The sequence below is a fragment of the Panthera onca genome, chromosome C2 (genome assembly GCF_046562875.1).
Source record: "Panthera onca isolate mPanOnc1 chromosome C2, mPanOnc1 haplotype 2, whole genome shotgun sequence".
NCBI lineage: Eukaryota > Metazoa > Chordata > Mammalia > Carnivora > Felidae > Panthera > Panthera onca.
This window is the reverse complement of record NC_138347.1, coordinates 550,705-567,560: the sequence shown is the minus strand read 5'-3', so window position 1 is coordinate 567,560 and position 16,856 is coordinate 550,705. Positions and strand designations below refer to the sequence as shown.

The following is a 16,856-nucleotide window of genomic DNA, read 5'->3' as shown; positions in this document are numbered from 1 at the left end:
GGGTGCAAATCCAACTAAGGCTCCTTTGTCACTACAGCACACAGAACAAGCATCAGAGGCAACACGGCAGGTAAGGCCAAGACCCTGTGCCTGTCCAAGGGCACTAGTGAGATTTCAACATCCACCAAGATGCCCTGGGACCTGCAGGCCCGAGAGCCAAGGCCTTAAGCTTGAGGCCCACAACTCTGTCAAGGGATGAAGAGAGGCTGGGCTGTCCTTCAAGAATTCTAATGGAGAATTCCTGTGGTGTGGATTCAGCCCACCAGAAAGAACCCCATCTCTGGGTGTAGAACAAAGGGCAGCAGAGCCCATGACCAAGGTGGGCAGGCAGTGACCACCCTGGGGGAAGGCCCTGCTCCCAGAGTGTGCTAAGTGTCAGAAAGGCACACTGAGACCTGGGGAGGGTTACCTGGCCCCCCTGGTGCCATCCCAGGGCCCAGAATAATTTCCTTTTGCCTTAGCAATAACAGCCAGGTGGCTTTCTGTGGGGTGTGGGTCTCAAGAGCCTCTCAACCAGTCATAAAGTCCAGGTACAACATAAGCTATGAAACCAACGCCCAGAAAGCAAGTAGCCACCTATTGTAAGACCCTTGGGAAACCAGAGTTCAGCATACAGCATCCAGCCAACCTCCCTCCTCCCAGGTTCTCCCCCCGACCCACCCAGGTCCAGAGCTAGTCACCCCCCCCTTGACAGGTATTATCTCCTACATATGAACATGTGTGCACAAGTAAGCACATGTGTGCAGTAACAAAATGACTCACAGGCCCCAGCCGCCATCAGGGAGCTGCACTGACCGCAGGTACCGCACTATCTCTTCTTTATATCCGGCTGGCAGATGGATTTGCGCCACATAGCATGTGATCAAGAGACCTGTGTGGCAGAAAGGATGTTCCTTTACTGGGAGGAGGAACACTCAGTACTGCCAAGCCTAGGCCCCTTTCCTCTCAACCCAACAGGGAGCTGGGTCTCCTTTGCATGGAAACAAGCCAGAGAAGGCTATTCCTCCTGGCCTCATGAGGGACTTTGGGAGTGAGGGCCCGGGGAGCAGCCACAACACAGGACACTCCTTACATAGGGTATGCAGAGCCCACCCAGCCAAGGTCAGGGTCCTGCAATACTGTCCATACCTGCTGGAAAAGAAATACCAAATGGGTCACCCCTGGACAGAATATTTATTGCTTATGTTTCTCTGTTTTATACGTTTTTTTTTTTTAACCACACGTAGGAATTTTTTTTTTTTTTTTGAGAGAGAGAGAGAGAGAGAGAGAGAGAGAGTGTGTGTGTGTGTGTGTGTGTGTGTGTGTGTGTGTCAAGAGGGGGAGAGGGGAAGAGGAAGAGAGAATCTTAAGCAGCCTCCAACCTCAGTGCAGAGCCGGATGCAGAGCTTGATCCCACGACCCTGGATCATGACCTGAGTTGAAATCAGGAGTCAGATGCTCAACTGACTGAACCACCCAGGAGCCCCTATACGTTTTTTACCAGCATATGTCACTTTGCAAACGTGGGAGAAGGACAATAAACATTACCCAGCCTAGCCCTCCTCAACATGGTGCTCCCAGGCCATCTTCAACCCCACTCTCATCTCCCCCAGCACTGGCTCCATCAGTCACATGCTGTAGCGCCCTGCAAGGGGAGAGGTGTCTTAGGGTAGGCCTTAGCCAAAATGCACCATGAGATACATGCCTGGCTCTAGATCAGAGGCATCAGAAGCCCTGGAAGACATGGCCACACACAGACACAGCCCGGAAGAAGGGACAGCTAGGTCTGGAGATGCTACAGAGGTTCACAGAAAAAAGTCATCCCAAATCAAGCCCATCTCTTTTCATCAGTTACAGTGCTGTCAAGACAAAGAAACACACGTGGGCAAAAAACAGAACCAGTGTCTCCCTCATCTTACAGGCAAGGAAACTGAGGCAGGGGCCCCAAGTGGTGGGATTGGGGCGGGAACCCAAGGGGTTGGACCCTAGAATCAGGGCTCACCACAGCGATGCATATATGTATATGTATGACTGAATCCAACTCCCCATATCACATATGAGGCAGCCAAGGCACAGTGAAGTCCTGTCACCTTACCCAGGGTCACAGCAAGCCAGCGCCATGTCATTGCCTCCCCATAAAGACCCCTGGGAATAGTCAATGCCACATGAACCACACTCAGTCAGGAACTGTCTATACAGAATCGCGCCCTCCCCCCCCCCCCCCCCCCCCAACCAGGAGCATTTTCCAAATTAAAGCAGATAAAGGAAGGACCAGTCAAAGCTCACCCAGCCACGGAAGAACGCTGGAATGGTACTTCTGAACAGAACAGCATCAACCTGAGGAAGAAGGTCTATCCAGAGTGCAAAAAGGGGAAGCCCAGGAAAAGCCCCAACCTACAGCCTGCACAGAGCAGAAGCCCCAGCTGGATGAGCCCAGAGCTGCAGCAGCAAGCCTAAAATAACGCAGGACCAAGAGCTCCCTGCATGCCTGGTTTTGTACGTGTATGACCTAACCTGATTCTCATCATCTTCATGTCACAGATGAGGTCGCTGAGACACAGTGAAGTCCTGTCACTCTGCCCAGGATCAAAGCAGACCAGTGGGATCATGTGCCACTACTTCCCTACGAAAACCTCTGGAATAGTCCCAACAGGCTCCTAGTGGGGCCAAGGGAAGAAAAAGCCCCTTGACTTGCCCCTAAGGACATGCCCATGGGTTCCTGGATAAGAAGATCTAATGACGTACAGCCCAGGAGAGACAAGAACACAATGGATTCCCAATGCTCCTCCCACTAGGAGAAAAGAGTTCTTCTACATAAATTCAAAGCAGATTTCTCACATTACATGGCCAAGTATTTCTTCAGTGAAACACTCTCAGAACACAATGGCCTTACCTAGCCAAACCAGTTCAGTACCCAGGAGGCCCAAGTGCAATCCTCCTAGGACTCAACCAACTGAACCTGCAGTTTCCCTGCCCTGGCTCCCTCAGTCACCCCTTCAAGGTTAAGTTCACACACCCAAGCTGTCTGGCCTCCCCCAACCTGCCCAAAGAAGCCTTAAAGATCCCACCCATCAGGGCACCTGGCTGGCTCAGTTGGTAGAGCACACAACTCCTGATCCAGGGGTTGTAAGTTCGAGCCCCACGTTAGGTGTAGAGATTAAAAATAAACTTAAAAAAATTAAAAAGGTCCCACCCTTCACCTGCCCACTCTAGCTAGCACCTTTACATAGGCTAGGTCCTCCCCCTTGGAGTGTCCCTACCGCTCTGTACTGGGACTCAAGAGCCACTCCTCCTCTGTCCCCACAAGAGTACCCCTTGCTTCCCTTACAGGAACACTGGGCTGGCAGTGAACACTGGGGATGGCACTCCCATTCCCCAGCACCAACACCAGGACAACACAGGCACAAGGCAACCCTCCAGGGACATCTTCCAAGTAAGCTCCTGGGTTTTCACCTGTTTACTCATTCACACGCTGCATTCACCAAGGGCCTGAACCGGGCCCGACCAGGACCCCAGGACGGCCTCACCCACAAGCTGGGGCAGCACCCACCTACCTGGCAGGAGGAAGAGTGGGCCGCCATAATCACCTGCCCAGTGCCCATCCTCAGCCTGCAGCCCCACATAAAATGTCATCCCATTCAGAGCCCCTTCATGGGCTGTGCAGGCTTTGGGCAAGTCCTTAAAGTAACCGGTCTGCAGAAGACAAAAGAGAGGAGAGATGAGGGGTCTGTGGCCAGGCCAGAGGAACCCTCAGCACCTACAGCCAGGCCAAAATTACTTTCCAAGTTTCAACTGTTTGGATCAAAAGTCTACCACTCTTCGAAAGCACTGCCACCTCAAGAGGCAAAAGGAAGGTTCTACGTTCTCCTGCTTTCCAGTCACTATTTTCAAATTTCTTCATAACTTCTCGGGACGTCTTAAATCAATAAGACAGATGTCCAGGCGCGCGGGAGGGGCGCAGTGCTGCCCCGGGCCTGCCCCCGCCCCGCCTCTCTCGGGAAGGGCCGCCAACGGGACGGGACGGGACTGGAGCGAACGGCACGGCAGGTGGCAGCGGCAGACAGGGCCCCAGGGAGAAGCCCCACCGCCCGGCGCTGCACACTCCTTCCACCAGCCGAATCGCTCACATGCAATTCCCTGGATCAAAAACGTGTTTCTCAAAAGGACAGCGGTTTCCTCCGCGTCACTTGGTGCTAAGGGGACTGAAGCAGAGGAGCCCGGCCCACCTTTAGGGGACATCTTGGTCCGCACGCCCCACCCCCACCCCCGCCGGGCCCGGCGCTCCCCGCTAAGGCAGGGGCTGCGCACCGGCTTCCGCCCACCTGCCCGCGGCGCCCGGCGCGGGCACCTACCGGGTCCAGTCCCAGGGAGTGCGCCTCCAGCCGGGTCTGCCCGCGGCCAGGATCCTCCCCCTCCTGGAAATACGTCCACGTCTGCCTTCCCCTCTCATTTCGGAGGCGCCAGCGGCTGAGGTCGGTGGCGGGCTCGGTGCGATAGGGGCCCCCTCTACGACGCAGACACCTGAAAATGGTCGCGCTCCGGTGAGAGGCCGTCCTGCCCGTTCTTCCCAAGTCGGAGCCCGGAGGCCGCGGCCGTCCCTTCCGGCAGCCCACAGACAGGCCACCGTTTTCCTCAGCTCACAAAATGAGAACTCTCAGTGCGCCAGCTGGGCCACTACGCCCCCGCCGCCGGATCTCTCCCCGAAGCCCCCGCCCCCGCGGCCCCGCGGCCCCTCGGCCGCGCTCCGGACCGCTCCCTCCCTTCTCGGGGGTCCCGGCCTCGTCCAGCGGGCGTGCTAGGGCCGCGCAGGGGTCCCGGGAAGCAGAGACTCACGTGCCCTCCGTCATGAAGGCGGCCGCGATGTTCCCCACCCGCGCGCTGGCGCGGGTCGGCGCGCGCTCAATACATAGACTCGCGCCTCGGGCGACGTGTGGGGCGCGGTGGGCCGATGTCCGTGCAGCCAATCAGAACGCCGCGAGGGTGGGCCCGGGGCGCGCCCGGCCGCCTCAGTGGTGGAGAGCCAGACGCCCCAGCGCGACGAGGGCGTGGCCTAGGCGGGGCGGGGCCTGCAGTCAGGTCCGGAGCTCCAGGTGGCGAGCTGCGCGGAGGGTGAGGAGGAGTGCCTGAGCCTTAGAGCCGCGTGGGGAGGGTCCCGGTGCGCCCGAGGAGGGCGGACTGGCGGGAGCGATCTGGGAGAGAGGCTCAGGCTGAGGTCACAGGCAGGGAAGAGCTCCTGCCCTTGAGGGAGAGGCCGGCTAGCTGGAGGTGAGTGCTTGAGGGGAAGACGGAAGCCTCGAGGTTGGGCCTTCAGGCGATGAGGTGGGAAGCCTCCTCGGCGGAGGAGGGAGGCGGTAGGGACCCGGAGGAGGCTGACAGGAGCGAGGCTCCCCGGGAGGCTGAGCCCCCCGAGCTGCCCTGATGGGGATGGGCCTGGTGAGGCGAGCCTCCGCCCCCCCTCCACCGCCCCCCACCCCCCACCCCGGGCCCAGGGGCCCGGGAGGGCCAAGCGGGGGCGTCAGGTGACGCTCGGGGACAGCCTCGGCTACTCACAGGGGTGCCCCGAGTCAGGGAGTCCCCAGGATAACTTAAAGGTGAAAGGGCTTGACAGTAAAGGGAAGGGAGATAAAGGTGGAGACACAGAGTAACCGAGCTTGAAAGGGACAGTTGGGGTGGGGACAGCCTGGCCCTCAGGGGTGCACAGCAGAAACCTGGGCTGCGGGGAGAGTGGAGGGCATCTGATGGAGGAGACGGTGCTGACCCGGAGGGACAAGAGCCACAGGCCCCAGAGGCAACCCCTCAAGAACCCACAGGCCGCCCCAGCATTTGGTCCTCTGCGGACAGAAGCCCTGACATCCCTCCGGTCCCGCGCCGCCCCCTCCACCCCACGTGTGAACCACCGAAAGCCAGAGGGAAGGCAGTGGGGGAGGGGCTCCTTGGAAAAGAAGAAACACACACACCTTCCCTTTAATGGAATGAGTATTGGGGTTTTAGACGGTCAGTAAAGGACACTTGCCTCTTCCAGTCGTCGTTCAGAAACTAGTGAAGATGACACACAAGTAGGATGATATTAAAATACCAGCCTTCCACATATACAAAGCTAGTTTGGAAGACATGCCTTAGATCTGCAATCAAGAGGGGAATACTGACCCACCCCTAAATCAGACAAACATCTCTCTCAACCCCTGACCAGATGGGCAGCTGCAGCCTCCAGGCCACAGAGCTGCCTCACCGAGCACCATGCAACCAAGTGCAGGTAAGAAGATACCACCAGCCTGTGGACCCCACAAAGTGTACTCAGAGGAGCCTGAGCATACTTTACCCTGTCCATTCTCCCAAATTCACCAATCCAGACTTCGCTGGGAGTAGAAAACAGTTTTTCTCCACTGACGTTCCTCCACGTGGAAACACAAAGAGTGGGAATTAGGGCTCCAGCCTACAGTATGGACATCTCAAACCCTGAGTCTGGCAAAGCCAAGGGACAGAAGCAGTTTCAGTTGGAGCACACTTTGAGTTTTGATATTTTACTGTACTGGAATTTTTATGAGCAAAATAACAATTTTTTTTAAATATCTTGGAAAGAAAAAAAGTGTAAAAACCCATCTGAGAATTCACAGGTAAGACTTTCTAGAGACAGTCATGAGAAAACATAATACTTCTCTCTACTTGCACCCTACCAATTCCAACTCATTTAATAAATTGGATACAGAAGGCTCCAAAGTTTTTGGCATGAACAACTGGGCATATGATGGTGTTGTTTACAAAAGTAGAGAAGGTTTTGGGGGAAATTTCAACTTAGATTGGAAACATGTTAAGACAGATGCTCATCAGACTTGTAAGTGAGCACACTAGAGTAGACTTGTGTTCAGGAGAGAGGACAAGGCTAGAGAAAGGAATTTAGGAGTTACCTCTTTTTAGGTGATGTTTGAGAATAGGAGATTGGACAAGATCAACTAGAAAGTGAGTGTTCCAAAGAAGATTTTCTGGGTGAGTCCTGGGGCAGGAATAGTTTCCAGTTCAGAAGAGAAGGAGTAGCCAGAAAAACAGGAGAAAAACCAGGGTAATGTGGAGTCGGGGAAGCCAGGCAAAGACATGGTTGCATAAAGGTTTTAGAGGAATTGTAAAATGGGGTCTGAGAATTGATGATTCTAAACGTTGCAAGACAACTTATTGGTGACTGATAAGAGCAATGTTAGGAAATGTGAAGAGAAGAGCCCGGCAGCAGAGTTTTATTTTGTTTTTAAGGGGGGAATTTCCAGTTAAACATGTCAGACTGAGCCCAGGCATTGACTTCCATTTCCCATCCAAACTCTATTTACATAAAGTAATAAAAGATAAAAACTCACAGTGAAAGAACGGGAGAGAAGTTACCAGCAAACTAGAGAGAGCAACACAATTGTAGAAGTTGTGATGTAAGAAGTGATAACTGACCTAGCAAGCCAGAAAAAGCTGAAACCCATAGGTAGAAGTGAAGCCATCAAGAAAGAGACCATTTTTGCTAACAAATCCAAGGAAGGTGCAGAAATCGAAAGACCTTTGAATAAGCAGTATGATGATGGGTCCCTTCCTCTACCTGGGTGGGAGCCTGTAACAGTTGAGTCAGAGCAGGTGTGAACTCAGGAAAGACACAGTTGAAGTCTACTGAAAGTTGGGGGGGACAGGGGAATGTTGAGTGAAAGTCTTACACTCGTGTAGGACCCGGGTCCTACGCCTTCCATTCAGCCATAAGACTTCAGGCAGTAAGAAGAGGATTTCTCTGGAGCAAATGGCCCCCCAAAAAGACCTGCAAACATTGACAGCTGGGACCCACTGTTAAAGTGGAGAAGCCAATCGGCTGTCAGGTTGTAACCCTTGACACAGAGCTTCCAACAAGCTCCTTGGAGCCCCTCATCAACGTGAGCCAGACATTTGAGGAAAGCCTCTATGAAGAAAGACAACAAAACACACCAAAAAAGGGAATTTTGAGAAACAGAGAGGATGCCAGGTGTGGAAGAGGACTTGAACAAAAACATGTCCTCACAGAGGTAGGATGTTGCACCCATGAAACCAGAACCACCTGATGCTCTTTCCCTCCCTACACTATTTTCCTCAGTGCTTCCCACTGATTAGCAGACCAAACAGTTTGCATATTTATCTTGTTTACTGCCTATCTCTCCATTAAAATATAAGCCCTGTGAGGGCTGACGTTTGTCATATCCCCAGCACCTGGAATAATGCTTAGCAGATAGTAAATATTCCGAAAGTATATACTGAATAAACGAATGAACAGGATTCTCTAAATAAGAAACATTAAGGAAAAAGACTCTCAGGAATAAAAAATATGGCATCAGATTTTAAGTCCCTAGAATAGCAATTTAAAATAGGGAAATTTTAGGATAGTGGGATAAAAAATAAGGATATAAAAAATAAAGGAGAAAAAATTAGAGGATCAATCCAGGTGGTCAAACATCTGAATATTAGGAGTTGCAAAGGGAAATAATGGAGGAAAAGAATATATTAAATAATTTCAAAAAATTCCAACATAGGCAGATAATTTTCCAGGCTGAGAAAGCATGGCATATTGTTTTCTAAAGATTCCTGCAACACCTCCCATCTCACATGCTCTTGTACAATACGGTCTTAACACTCGTCCCAATGAGAAGTGGGATCTACATCCCATCCCTTGAATCTGTAACCAAACACTTGTAATACCTTGCTGTGAAAGTTATCCTGCATGAGTTCCAAAGCTGGGGTTGCATTTTGCTCACTGGAGCACTTGTACTTGGACCCCTGAGATTCCATGTAAGAAGTCTGACTACCCTGGGCAACCTTGCCATGGCCACACAGTGAAGTCACATATTAGCCACTCAGGTTGAAAGGCCCAGCTGAGCCCCCTGCCAACCATGTGAGTGAACTTGTCTTGGACATCCAGTCTAATCAAGCCTTCAAGTGACTGACTGCAACTGTGTGAGCAATCCCTAGAGAAAGCTGCCCAGCTGAATCCTTCCCACATTTGCTACCACATATGTTTGGAGTAGTCTGTTACACAGCAATAACTACGGGGGGGGGGGGGGGGGGGGAGGAATGCACCACTAATGCTCAGCACAGCAAATTGGGAGGGTAATAGAGGAGGAAGACCAACACAATCAAGCATGTTTTTGAGAAATTTAAGAACACTAGGAACAGATGATTTGCAAAACTTCCAACAACAGTAACAACCAAAACAGGAGAATGATTACCAATCTAAAATTCTATTTCCGGGGTGCCTGGGTGGCTCAGTCGGTTAAGTGTCCGACTTGATTTCAGCTCAGGTCATGATCCCAGGGTTGTGGAATTGAGCCCTGTATCAGGCCCCATGCTGAGCATGGAACCTACTTGGGATTCTGTCCCCTGCCCTTCTCCCCTACTTGTGTGTACGTTTTTTCTAATAAAGAAATTAATTAAAATTAAAAGATAAGGGGCACCTGGGAGGGTCAGTCAGTTGAGCATCCGACTTAGCTTAGGTCATGATCTCACAGTTCATGGGTTTGAGCACCACATCGGGCTCTGCTGTCAGCACAGAGCCCCTGTGGGTCCTGCTTCAGATCCTCAGTCTCTCTCAAAGGTAAAATAAATAATAAAAGAAAATAGGGCACCTGGGTGGTTCTGTTAAGCATCTGACTCACGTCATGATCTCACGGTTTGTGAGCTCAAGCCCCACTCCAGGTGAGCATGAGCCCTGCTCCAGATGGGCCCGCTTCTCTCTCTGTCCCTCCCTCTCTCTTTCTGTCCCTCACTTGCTCCGTCTCGCTCTCAAAATAAAAGATAAATAAAATTCTGTTTTCATTCAAATGATAAATCAAATTTAAGGGTAGATATAAAGACAAGATAGGAAAGCTCAGAAGGCTGCTAGAATATGGGCTCCATCAAAATGAGAAAGCAAACAAAGGAAGAGGAAAATCTAGGACTCAGAATCCAGGACATGTCCACACTGTGGCAGAAAAACGGGTGTTTCCCAGTGGGTCATCTCCAAAAGAAAGTGGAGCCTAGCACAGTGTTGGAAGGAACTTTACACTTAGCACAAAAAGTTTTGGGTGAAGTAGTGATAACATAGAAAAACAAGTAAACAAGGCACCCAACTCCAGGGAAAACTGAAAAGTTGGACCGGTTAACCTTAAAAATAAAATCATCAGTTATCTTGCCAGCAAAAATGGGTTTATTTGGGAATTTCAGAGAACCACAACGCAAGACAAGCAAGCTAAGGCAAAACCATAACTCCAAGGAACAAACCAGAACATGGCCTTATAGAGGAAAAGAGGGAGTTGGGCAGGGCTATTGTAAACAGAAAATCAATTGTAGTAAACTGGATGCTGAAAGTGTTGTGGCTTCTCATTAGCTGAGCTGTAACTTTCTCCCATTGCTTGAGCTGTGGCAGTCTCTCATTGGCCGGACTATTGCCTGGCCTGGGCAGGAGGAAACCTTCCTTCCTCCAGCTGGGACAGTAAAGTAGTATCCTGACAAGATGTCCCTCTTACGGAGATGTCTTCGGTTGGTAGAGCACTAGAGCTCCCCCTACTGGCCTCCTGACTCCATTTTAAATGAGGTTTCCTTTTATTAATTTTAACATAACTAAAGGAAGTGTAATCATAAACCAATACTGGGCTCAATGGCCAACAGTATTAATAGTCATACTGAACTCTGAATGCACACTTCAGCCCACATTTTGTCAAGCTGTTTGGAAGACTAGAAGAGGAAATGTGGATATTTAGGCATGCATAAAGTATGTTGCAGAGAGGATAGTCTAGGAGAGCTAAGTTCTCTTTCATTGTGGGAAATCAACAGATAATGTCTAAAATCACGATGAAGAGCGGCGGCGGCGGAAAAAAAAAATAATAAAATCAAGATTAAGAAATAGCATTATTTAAGGTCTTTATTGATGAACATGAAATTAATCACTGAAAAAATCCCTAAAAGAAGTAAATAGTTTTGTTCTAAGGAAGTAGGGATTGGCTGGTAGATTTGGTGGTCGTGGGATAAGAAGTTCTGTTCTTAGTGCTCAGTGAAATAAGCAAGGTCATCATCTAAGAATGCTGGAGGTTTGAGGAGAATGAGAAGATACAGTCTTCTTGGAGAGACTAAAGGATTATAATAGGGAGATGCTGAGTGCCAATTTCAGATTGGTGGTCATACTCAGCATCACCAAATTAATAATACCTCCTTCTGTGGATGGCTCAGATTTATCCTTCTTCCACACCAACTGCTAACAAACTCAAGATTATACCTTTCCTTTTTCACATGGATGGCTGCTCAGCACCCCTTTCGAGATTCCTGCCTTGTGTTGCTGACCAGAATTGCCCATATACCATCTTTAAAAGAAGTGACCAAGTCACTTCTCTCCTAATATCTTCCAACAAATGACTCCCACAGCACTCAGAATAAGGCAGCAAGGGTCTCTGTGGTCTGGCCTATCCCCCCTCACTTGGCAGTACTACCACACTGACACCTCCAGGTGCCATAACCTCTCAGCTACATCACATTCTGCCCAGTTCCACCCTGCACTCCCCTCCCGGAATTCTCTCTTCTCCACATAATCCTCCGGTCTCCCCTCTGCTTCCAGGGCAGGGATATGCCCTGCACACACCTTCAGATTGCTATGTACATATAACGTTGGCTCTCTTGGATGTGAGCTAGGTGGGCCTGGTGAGCAGGGTTCCTGTGTCTTGTTTGTCCCTGTGTTACTGATGTCTGACACATCAGTGATTGCAACTTAGAAATGAATGATGCACACAGAAATGTAAGCTGCAAACTCCCTCAGAGCCTATGTTGGTGGGTGACAATGTGAGATGAAACGTAAGAATATCAAAGACACTACACAGGAGAAAAGAGCCTTTCATTCTGAAAACTTGGGATGGCCTCATTAGACACTCAAATGGTTTATTTGCATGATTAATAATCACATTTCCAACAGTGCATCAAACATCTGAGAAGAACATTATTTCGAGTAAAGGCAAAAATCTTCGGGAGACTCTCACTCTCTCAGGTCCCGTAGCTCAAATGTCCACCATGTCCAGCAGTGCAGAGAGATGGAGCTCAGAGGCAACTTCCTCCTCCCTTGAACTCTGCATCAGCCTTTCCAGGTACTTGAGCCGTTCAGTCACAGATGTGCCTGTTGCCTCTGACAACTGCAGTTGCTCCCTTGGCCTTTCATTCTATTTAAATAAAAAAGAACCTAAAAATAGTTTGGGGAGATCCATAAACCCAAATATATTCTCTTTGAAGGCAGTATATCTGATTCATGTTAGAAACTTCATCTGTGGCCTGCTGGGCTCAACAAACCCGTTTCTTGGCATCTATCATATACATCCTCCCAGCCTCTTTCAGCACATACATATACAGCTGGTATCACCTGCACATAGAATGTTTCTCTTCATTGTATCATCCACTTCCAGTGTCAGTCATTTTTATAAAATATAATTGTCAAGGGCTATGAGCTATTCCATCATATGTCCTGTAACTGTTTAACCTGACTCCCATCTTTGGATATTTAGTTTCCATTTTTTTATGCAGTATGATTAATACTACAGTGAACAACAACAACAAAAACCCATCAATTTTTGTTATATATGGTAGTTTCTTTAGGGCAGAATTGTTAAGTCAAAGCGTACAAACTTTCTTAAGGTACCTGCCAAACTGATGAATGGAAACAGTATGCCTTCTTAATTTGCTTTTCTTCCCTATTGAAGGGCTTCCTAAAACCAGTCCAGGAGCACACTTTTTAAATGTCCAGCATTATAATCTATGATGAAAACTCTGTTTTTGCTTCTGTTACCACTGAAAGAGGATCATGAGGTAGAAAGACCTTGAGCTTCGGAGCCAATCAGGTCTGGCTCTGAAAAGCAGCTCAGCCACACTCCTGGGTGAGCCCCTGACGTCTGTGATCTTACCTTCCTCGGTCATTAATTTTCCTCAGGGAAAGTTAATCCCGCAGAGGAAGACTGGGGTGATGCCAAGGCTTGGACATCATGTGCACAAACAGAAGCCACCGTCATCACCTTTGTTATTCTCCTCAATGCCCTCACTGCGTGTCAGAACACGGTTATGGGTTTTGTTCAATTTGTAAGCATGTTTTAATTCCACTCTCCCTTCATTTCACACATAGAAACTCAGAATTAGCTGGGCCTCTATAACACTGACAGATTAAGAAAAGATCTAATTTAAGCTAATAATTTATTGGTCATCACAATACCATATGATGAATGGAGATGTTACTTTTCCCCGCCATTCTCTCAGTCTTCAATTCTAATTCAAATGCCAAATGTACGCTCCTCCCACCTGAGGGCTGGTAGTGGTCACTGTCTTCATCACAGGTTCAATAGTCTGAGGCAGAGACACCAGGGTCTGAGGAAGGTAGAGGGGAAGGGATGTTGAATCTGTAAACACTCCTGCGTCTGCAGACAACCACTGCTGAAGCTGATCTTCAAACCTAAAGCATTTGAGAATGAGGAATAAAACATTTAACTATCATTCACTTTTCTCCTATAAATATTTTTAATTAAAAAAAATTTTAAGATTTTATTTTTTAGTAATCTCTATATCCAACATGGGACTCAAACTTACAACCCTGAGAATCAAGAGTCACTTGTTCCACCAACTGAGCCAACCAGGCACCCCTACTTTTAACCTTTTAAAGCTTTGTTTTTTACTAAGGGTAGAACAGTTATGAGAAGCAGAACCACACTCCTAAAAATTTTTAATCTTCTCTTTAATTTGTAAGTCCAATTTATATTTAACAGAAAAGATCACATTTATCCAAACAACTGCTTTTGCATGTTACTTAACATTACTCATAATTCTCCCATTTGGTTTATTTTCTCTGGCTTATTTTGGTATTTATAATTAATTCTTATCTCTTGATGGATTATCCAGATGTGTGGATTGCTGCTTATAGTTTAAAATTAACTCAAAATAATATCCCACCACCACCTAACACACTTGTTAAGATGTTCACTCCATCCACTTTTTTCACTGATCTTTTCAAGAAAAACAATCTGATCCAACTGCTTAAACGATACACACCTATGAAAGTCTACTTTGAAAATCATGACACATTCATTCACTCTTCCAACAAGCCCCCACCAAACACTACGCACCATTCTAGGTACCAGGGATACAGCACTGAAAGAAAAGAGACAAGGCCCAGCTGTAAGCAGCTTATAGTTTAGTGAGGGGAGATAGACAAAGAACAAAAGAAAAGGGAAATGCAGTCTGAAGGTGAGAAAGACAAAGCAGAGACATGAAGACAGGAAGGGTTTGAGGGACAGGCAAGGAAGACCTCGCTGAGAAGCGGACATTTGAGCAGAGACTGGACATGAGTGTAATGTGAGCCACAGGGATATCTGGGGGTGGCTGAAGAGTTCCAGGCAAAAGAAACAGCAGGCACAAAGGCTTGGCTGTGTGCTACCTCACAGGTTGAAGGAGCAGAGGTCAGAAAGGAAATGGGAGGCAGATCACATAGGCCCTGCCCACCTCATAAGGATTCTGCCTTTCATTGGAGAGGAAGTCATTGGAAGGTTGTGAGCAAAGGAAAACATGACCTCTGCTTCACACGAAAGGTTCACACTGGGTCTGCCAAGACTAGACCACAGCCCACTGCAACATACGGTCCAAGTCTGAATACATTTTTGATAGAGACAATAGGATTTATGGATGAACTGGATGTGGAAGAATAATTCCAAAGCATTGGGCCTGGGCAGCTGGAAGGACAAAATCTCATCAACTGGGAAGACCATCTCAAATGGGGGAAAACCTGGAATTAGATTTGGGATGTTAGCTTTGAGATGGCTATCAGGCATCCTATAAATGACTAATGAAGATTTTAAAGAAGCCGTTGCATATTCAAATCTGGATTTCAGAGAACTCGGGGTTTTTAGATATGGAGTTGTCAGAATATTGACGTTATTTGAAATTGGAGATTATCACTGGGGAGTGGGGGTGCAAACAGCACAGAGGCTAGGTGAGGGGTTCGGGGGATGAAGAAGAACCCGGAGAGCCCTAGGGGGAGTTACCAGCTGGGCAGGAAAGGGACTAGGTCTCCTGCGAGGTAGGAGGGAGAGAACAAAGGTGTGGAACGCTGCTGGAGACTGGGGCTCATGGTCAGTTCAGCAAGCTGCTTGTGACTCTTACCAGTGCAGACATGGGGGCAGGGAGGGGCTCAGGAGAGACTGGGAGGACAGAAGGGAGGATCACACTGTTTGAGGAGTTTACGATCAAAGGAGCATGGCTCAGGCATGGTTCCCTGTTCTAGGGTGCTGGGAGGAAGGGGACATAACAGAGAAGCTCACGTGAGTGTCCTGAGTGGGTGGGAGATGGGATCCCAGCCAAGGGGAGGGGCTGCCCTTGGTGATAAGCTGGACCCAGGGAGGCTGCTGGGGGTGAGGGGATGGGGTAAAGGCCACCTTGTAAACTGCCTTCTTCCTGGTTCTCTTTCTCAGTAAAACCATTAAGAAGGGTGGTGGGAGACGCAGAGGAGTGTCTACGGTGTGGGACGACGCACTGGCACCCTCAGGCTTGCCAAGGGCAGAGAGCCAGTGCCAGCCACACATTCAGCACTCACTATCCACTGAAGAGACTCCATCAGCCAGCCATGCTTTCTCTCCCACCAGAAAACTTATGACTCTCAGTAATAAACGGTAATGAAACTGATTTCAAACGGTTTAAGACCTACTATCTAGGGCACTGCCTCTGCCTTCAAAGAGCTTATACTTCACACATCTGACTTGCCTTCTTTTTTAAACAGTCACGTCACTGTGATCCTTGCTAATCCAGCATGAAGGGGCCTAAAGGACACAATAAACCTAAGGGAATAGACTTCACCTCTTGCTCTCCTCTTTCTCCAGCAGCAGACTCCGGGACAGACACTGGGCCAGGAGCTCCTGGGCAGAGGCTCCACGCATCAGATCCTGGGTGCTGGGAGCCCGCCCCTCTGGGCCATGCTCTACATTCCTCTTCCCTTTCCAGTGCATGTGCAGTATCGGAGCAGGAAACTTGTTTGCAGACGGGTGCGAAGACTTTATCCCCAAACTGTAAGTACATGTTTTGAAATGCTTATGGTCAGGAAGGAGGAAGAAAGGTTCCTCCAGCAGCAGGTAGAGTGTGCGTGTAGACACAGAGCCCCAGACCTACCCTTGCCTACTTCCTGCTTCCCTCAGGGTCAGGCTTGGGCACAAAGGAAGGAAGGGCAACCTCTGCCTTACAGGAAAGGCTTACCTTCTCTCCTGGGCAACTGGGTGCTTGGAGCTTCTCTACTCGGAGTTTGGTTTCCCATCCCAAGGTTATCAACAAGGTTCTATTTTACCCTAATATTGGTAAGGTTCGTATTTTTACATTTAGCTCTTAAATCCCTGTGTAAGTAATATTCACAGAGGGAGAAAGGGGGTCTACTATTTTTATTTTTTCTAAATAGATGCAGTCTGTCCTCACTGGTTTCGCATGGTACTTTGTCCCATATGGTTTTTGTTTCTGGACTTCCTATTCTCATCTATTTGTTGTAACTTTACTATATGTTCTGATATGAGGCACAGCAGATCCTCCTTGTTATTTATTTATTTATTTATAATGTTTATTTGTTTGTAGGGGGAGGGGCAAAGAGAGAGGGAGAGAAAGAATCCCGAGCAGGCTCTGTGCTGACAGCACAGAGCCCGAACCAGGACTGGATCCCACGAACCAAACTTTGAGATCATGACCTAAGCCAAAATCAAAAGTTGGGTGCTTGCCCAACTAAGCCACCAGGCACCCCACCTCCTTGTTACTCTTATTCAAAATTTTCTCAGCAATTGCTACATATTTTCTCATCCTAATATATTTTAGAATTAACTTGTCAAGACCAGGGGGAAAATTCCTCTTTTGGGTTTTTGATTAGAAAA

At 48.7% G+C, this 16,856-nt stretch overlaps 2 protein-coding genes across 8 annotated transcripts in view; both read right to left on the bottom strand.

Moving 5' to 3' along the window:
* LSS (lanosterol synthase) overlaps nt 1-4,918 on the bottom strand; it is a 43,367-nt gene extending 38,449 nt beyond the window's left edge. For 3 of the 4 annotated variants that reach the window (XM_060640668.3, XM_060640666.3, XM_060640665.3), the window contains exons 1-4: nt 4,813-4,918; nt 4,332-4,500; nt 3,534-3,672; nt 763-871 (exon numbers count right to left, since the gene is read on the bottom strand). In XM_060640668.3, coding sequence (XP_060496651.2) covers nt 763-871; nt 3,534-3,672; nt 4,332-4,500; nt 4,813-4,826 — 431 coding nt within the window. In that variant the 5' untranslated portion in view covers nt 4,827-4,918. Of the gene's footprint in view, nt 1-762; nt 872-1,527; nt 1,625-3,533; nt 3,673-4,331; nt 4,501-4,812 lie in introns of those variants that run through there. The other variant, XM_060640669.3, reaches the window with a different exon arrangement.
* A 6,919-nt stretch (nt 4,919-11,837) lies between these two features.
* Nucleotides 11,838-16,856, bottom strand: part of MCM3AP (minichromosome maintenance complex component 3 associated protein) — a 55,117-nt gene continuing 50,098 nt past the window's right edge. For 3 of the 4 annotated variants that reach the window (XM_060640672.3, XM_060640671.3, XM_060640673.3), the window contains exons 27-29: nt 15,808-16,014; nt 13,267-13,417; nt 11,838-12,143 (exon numbers count right to left, since the gene is read on the bottom strand). In XM_060640672.3, coding sequence (XP_060496655.3) covers nt 11,985-12,143; nt 13,267-13,417; nt 15,808-16,014 — 517 coding nt within the window. In that variant the 3' untranslated portion in view covers nt 11,838-11,984. Of the gene's footprint in view, nt 12,164-13,266; nt 13,418-15,807; nt 16,015-16,856 lie in introns of all 4 variants that reach the window. The other variant, XM_060640674.3, reaches the window with a different exon arrangement.